General features: G+C 43.6%; 1 protein-coding gene across 1 annotated transcript; it reads right to left on the minus strand.

Moving 5' to 3' along the window:
• Positions 1 to 354: 354 nt before the first annotated feature.
• LOC136514191 (ervatamin-C-like) lies at positions 355 to 3,954 on the minus strand. Its single transcript, XM_066508181.1, has 5 exons — positions 3,647 to 3,954; positions 2,432 to 2,548; positions 1,542 to 1,777; positions 1,321 to 1,458; positions 355 to 951 (listed from the first exon to the last, which is right to left on the minus strand). The coding sequence occupies exons 1-5, from the start codon at positions 3,780 to 3,782 to the stop codon at positions 556 to 558; spliced, it is 1,023 nt and encodes a 340-aa protein (XP_066364278.1). The 5' UTR covers positions 3,783 to 3,954; the 3' UTR covers positions 355 to 555.
• Positions 3,955 to 6,025: the final 2,071 nt, after the last annotated feature.

The raw sequence follows: 6,025 nt of genomic DNA on the forward strand, positions 1-6,025 counted from the left end.
AGAGCAGTACATAAGAGTATATTTCTTTTTGCCAAAACGAAAAGGCAAATTAAATGTCAATTTCTATGAGATATTTAGTTGCAAAATATAAGAGACATAGTTGTTTTTTAGGGGGGGGGGGGGGGGGGGGGGGGGGAAAGACCAGGCATCATTCTTCTATAACAAGCCATCACAAGTGTTTCTCTCACGGGAGATAAACAGGACAACAATTCCTACGGCCCAAGAGGAGACAATGACACTAATCCACTTGGAACAGAATTCTACAGCCAGTGAACTGAATGAAATATGTATTCTTGTTTCTCGATTGTATACCAAGAACAACCAATTAAGCAATTCATCCATCAATTGAGTATATATTCATTTCGATCAAAAGGATATAAATAATCAACCAAAAAAGAACAGAAGAATGTAGATGACAGAGTTGCATGACTGATAATAGCTAAATCACTAGTGACTGAGTCTACAGAACACTAGAATGAAAGGCAGCTGAGAAAATGGGACTTGACACAAGACAATGGCAGTATTCAGACATACACTCTGTGTTTCAAAAGAAACTCAAGGGTGCAATGCGGTGACACAAGACTGTACACAATGCGGTGACACAAGACTTGACAAAAGAAACTCAATGAAAGGCAGCTGAGAAAAATGGGACTTGACACAAGACTGTACACGCGGTGACACACCCATATCCTTGTCCGTCTTGACCGTGACCAGCCCATTCGCACTGTTCTTATGCACCACTCTAAGATGGTTGGCAATACCAAATGCACCACCGGCCTTACCATTTTCTCTTGCGATCAGCATTAGCTCTCCTCCATGCGAGCTCTTGACAAGCCAAAATTTCTCACCAAAGATTGTCTCACCGTATCCAATGATGAGAATACTAAGTTGGTTCTCAAGCCTCCTCATCTCCTCGAGACTGTAGTTGTGCCCATCAAGGACTTTGCCTACCTACAAACAAGTAAAAAGGGAATGTTCTTATAATTTAATCTCATGTAGTGTATTCTTGTTTCTCAATTAGGTATATTAATCAACCAGCAAAAGAACAGAAGAATGTAGATGACAGAGTTGCACAGGGCAAACAAATACATGTGTGACAACTGATAATAGCTAAATCACTAGTGACTGAGTCCGCAAAACACTAGAATGAAAGACAGCTGAGCAAATGGGACTTAACACAAGAAAATAGCAGTCAGACATACACTCTGTGTTTCAAAAGAAACTAAGGGTACAAGCAAAGATTCAAATTCAGATACTAGAATACATTCTACTAGTTAGAAATAAATCAGTAGCATGCTCTTTCAATCAATGTCTTATTACCCCAGAATATTGATAGTCCAGGAAGCTCTCATCAACACCGACAGTTGCCGCAACCGGGCCGGATGCAACTAACATCTTAAGGGCAATCTCATTTAGTCCTTGAAATGTTTCATAGCCATCAATAGTAACCCCAAACGCCTGAAGAGTATGAACACAGAATTATGAGAATATGCTACAATTCTACAAAGACCCCAACACATAAAAGAGCATTAAGTATTTACTGTGATACGTTTAGCCGGGCATTGCACCCCGACATACGGGTAATCTTTCTCAAGGAGTTGACCTCCATTTTTGACGACATAGTCCAAACCCTCCCCAATCGAACCCCCGTCACATCCATAGTTCCTGAGGTCGTTGGCATCAATCAGGTGCTGTTCAGACAGCTTTAGAAGCTTCTTGGTTGAGAAAAAATTGGCAGCCTCGATCAAGGCGGTGCAGCTAAAAGCCCAACAGCCACCTAAACAACAAATTTGGGGCTTAGGACAAATTAAATAGCCAAGATTTAAAATTATCTCAAAAAAGCATCAGAAGATCTCAATAGACAACAAATTATTACTCAACTAGTGACTTCTAATATGCATAGCCTGTAGATTTTACATATTAAATAATTTGGAAGCAAAAAATAGAAGAATCAACAAGAACGACATACATATATGACTAGCTGACTACGAAGAGCAGCACCGGCCAGAGGCAAGCAAAAGCAACAGGCCAACGACTGGAGTACTGCTCGACTGCTGGTAGGTGCCGGTGCCGCAGCCAGGGCTGGTTATTGTGGAGTGCGGATGCCGCGACCCGGACTCTCAGAGTTGGGGAGACGAGAACGCAGAGGACAGGGAAGGCGGATGGCTTGCGAACGCAGAGGACAGAGAAGACTGGTGGCCTGTGGCTGCGGAGGTGGAGTTGCGATCTTGCGGAAACCAGCGCCAGGGCTAAAGATTATGGGCTATTGGGCTGTAAATAGCATATGGACTTAAAAAAATTAGAGGCAAGGGGGCGGCCATGGCCCACTATGGCCCCCATGTAGCTCCGCCGGTAGCTGCTGTACAATTACTACTACTGCAGTACTTATTCATTGTAAAAACTAAACGAGTAAAGTTAGAAATGGCAGTACCACAATTGCCTTGGTCTTGAACAGGGGTGACTGCTCCAAATTTATTCCAGTCAACATAGACCGGCAGCCTGTCAGGACCAATTGGTCCAATAGAACCAAGTGGAACTGCTTTGGTGCCTGTAAGGGGAGGACGAAAAACACATATTTTAAGTAATGATAAGAAGCAAACCTTACAAGCCATTTATGACATACAATTCCAAATAAACTAGAATCGTAGAAAAATGCAGCATATCCTTGTGCAATTGAATATAGTATGATATCTAATCATTTTCGCAAGTATAGGGTTATAGTGAATAACAAGCTAATGTGAGCATGCAGTTTGGAAAGAAACATGATATAGCCTCCTAATGAAAAATGAAAAATGCATTTCTGTAAGTCTATGTGTAATGATAAACTTGTGAATCATCAACACGAAACCTGAACCAAGATTTTAAATAGCCGGCTATGCCATTTAGCTTTCTGTGTCCGAAAATAGGCTATAGCCGGCTATAGCGGGCTATAGCGGCAGCTAAGGGCTAACTTGTACATAGAAAAACTTAGCTAAATCCTTCTCAAACAGCTATAGTCGGAGATAGCGAAAGCTATAGCCGGAGATTTAAAACCTTGACCTGAACTCATCTACAAATCAGTTAAGAAAGTGCCAAAGCCCAATCCCTTTTATTCTATTTTCTTCTGAAGAGAAATAAGAAATGGCTTAATGTGGCTATGGTCCTACTGAAATGGAATTAAGATAAGGTCCCACTGAAATGATGAATGATGGACTAATGTGGTTACAGAAATGGACAATTGGAGGGTAAGGGTTCTAGTATCCCGTGCAGCTGTGCAGCACCAGTGCCACAGCAGTTCCTGTCTAAAAAATGTCGGGACCGCACTACCAACAGAGAACAAACAACAATCAAGCTGGGCCAGTACCTTTATCCTCTAATCTAATTTTTTTAGCTAATCCCGAGCATATATATATGGCCCAACATGGGGTTTCATTATGCCGCTACCCCCACGGCGCAAGCACGCAAGCAGCTTATCGATACAGGCAGCAAGGGCGGACGACTCGGAGCTCACGCAGGAAAAAAAGAAGAAGGGGTGGTCGCCGCCGGCACTGAGCACGAAAGTGCTACCGCGATGGGTCTAGGCTGCACTAGCTGATCTAGAAGTACTCTCCTTCGTAGATCCCTGAAAACTTTCCCATGTGATCTAGACGTTGGGGGTAGATCTCACCTGGGATCGTCGAGAACCTGGCAACCGGGCCACGGCCCTCCGCCGCTCGGTGCGCGATGCGGCGGCCCAGACCGAGAGCTGCTGCCTTGGCACCCTCACGGGCTGCTCTCGCCAAGCTCCTCCCAAGTGCAGCCATGCGGGATGAGGTGGGGCGTGCAGGGGCGGCGGCACGAGTACACGAGGTCGGGCGGGGTCGCAGATCCTAGGTCGCAGCCAGCCAGCCACTCGCAGAGGCCAACTGGATGTGAACGGGGCTAAACCGTAGCGGGCGGCTGGGGAGGGGAAACGGCGGCTGGAGGGAGGAGAGGGGTCTACCTTCTTGCTCGGCTTCGTTTTAGCCAATTTAGGGCCCCATTAAGAATGCAGGAATTTCACAGAATAATTCTAAAATCAATTTATTTTCACAGGAATGGAAATAGAAGTTTTCCGGCAATCCAAAGACAGCCTTATAACATCGCAAAAACCAATATCTACATTTAAAAAGACTGATTCAATATTTTAAAAAACATGGATCAATATTTTAAAAGATTATATTTAACATTCTATAAAACATTTATCAACATCTTGAAAATACTATATTACACGTTTTTTTTAAAACCTATATATCAATTTTGAAAGAGCGGATTCAACATTTTTCAAAACCTAAATCAACAACTTTGTAATATTAGTCTCAACTTTTTGGCATGACATCGGTTTCTTTTTCCTCGCTAAGCTAGTGACCCAGTTCAGGCTCAGGGCCACTCTGCATGCTCAGCGAATTATTCCCAAGCTAATGATCTAGACTTACACCACAAGTTGTTTAAGCTTTCGTCTTTGCTTCGTGTAAAAGGGTTACGCCTTCGTCCTCTCTTCATGTAAAAAAGAGAGCTTACCACACCTGCACTAGTAGAGAACAGACCTTTAATCCTCGGCCAAAATGGGCTCTAGTCCCGGAATTTTTTGCCCCCGGGACTAGAAATACCTTTAGTCCCGGTTGGTGGCTCCAACCGGGACTAAAGGTCCCTGCCCAACGGCTACTGCGCCAGACAGAGGTGGCAGGGACCTTTAGTCCCGGTTGGAGCCACCAACCGGGACTAAAGGTATACTTTTACTCCCGGTTTGTGGCTCCAACCGGGAGTAAAGGTCTACTCCCGGGTCGTGGCTGCGCCCGGGGTTGGAAAGTTACCTTTAGTCCCGATTGGATCTATCAACCGGGACTAAATGTTCTCCCTTTATAAATCGGCCGTCTCCTCCTTCCTCCCCGAGCCCGAGCTCAGCACATTTTGAAGCTCACTGCAGTAGTGTTCTTGCTTCCTCCCTCCCTCCATTGTTCCTCCATCCATTCTTCGATTCCTCCGTCGATTCTTCAGTTGTAAAGGTTACCAATCTCATACTCTCATTTTTTACCATTTTCTTATGCCATTTTATTCACTATATATATTTATGGTTCTTTATTGTGGTTTTTTTTTCATTTGTAAGCAATTTGAGCTCAAAATCACTTTAAGCTTGCATATTTACATGAAAGAAGGTTAAAGTATATATAAATATAAAGTTAGAAAATAGTTAGAAAATTATAGCAAATCCTTACTAGTTGAACTTGCGGACCGTGTTCAGGTCGGCGAGGATGTTCTCTGCCGAGCGGTAACGGACGTCAAGGAGGAGCTTTGATTCTACGAGGGAGAGCGATAACGGTCGTGGAAGACCGTGTTCCCTTCCTCGTAGAATCGGAGCTCTTCCTTGACCAAGTACGGTGCCGTCCGGTGGAGAAATCCTCGCCGAGCTGATCACGTAAGCAAGGTCAACTAGTACGGATGGTTATTTATTCACATGTCCCGATATCGTCGTAGTAGTCTGTCAATCACCGTACCTAAACGTAGTATATATAAATAAAAACTTAGAAAATAGTTAGAAAATTATAGAAAATCCGTACTAGTTGAACTTGCGGACCGTGTTCAGCTCGGCAAGCATGTTCTCTGTCGAGCGGTAACGGACATCAAGGAGGAGCTTTGATTCTACGAGGGAGAGCGACAACGGTCGTGGGAGACCGTGTTCCCTTCCTCATAGAATCGGAGCTCTTCCTTGACCAAGTACGGTGCTGTCCGGTGGAGAAATGCTCGCCGAGATGATCACGTAAGCAAGGTCAACTAGTACGGATGGTTATTTATTCACACGTCCCGATATCGTCGTAGTAGTCTGTTATGTGTGTACATTCCCATTCTTCTGTTAATTTGCGGAAATATCATATGAATTACTTACCTGCCGCAGTAAAAGACGAGAACACAATGACCATTAAAAATATCATTATTTAGAGATCTAGATAATTTTATAGTTTGTTAATTTTATTTGTTTATAAAAGAAGAAATTTATAGTGTATTAAAAAATGAGTATAGAGAGTAGATG

This window comes from Miscanthus floridulus, chromosome 16 (genome assembly GCF_019320115.1).
Source record: "Miscanthus floridulus cultivar M001 chromosome 16, ASM1932011v1, whole genome shotgun sequence".
Taxonomy (NCBI): Eukaryota; Viridiplantae; Streptophyta; class Magnoliopsida; order Poales; family Poaceae; genus Miscanthus; species Miscanthus floridulus.

What these genes read in the sequence shown, in the direction of transcription:
- LOC136514191 (XM_066508181.1), bottom strand. Translation starts at nt 3,782, where the DNA reads ATGGCTGCACTTGGGAGGAGCTTGGCGAGAGCAGCCCGTGAGGGTGCC. An exon ending in CAGGTTCTCGACGATCCCAG is followed by an intron (nt 2,549 to 3,646) that starts GTGAGATCTACC and finishes CTCCCCTTACAG; the next exon opens with GCACCAAAGCAGTTCCACTT. An exon ending in TGGACTATCAATATTCTGGG is followed by an intron (nt 952 to 1,320) that starts GTAATAAGACAT and finishes ACTTGTTTGTAG; the next exon opens with GTAGGCAAAGTCCTTGATGG.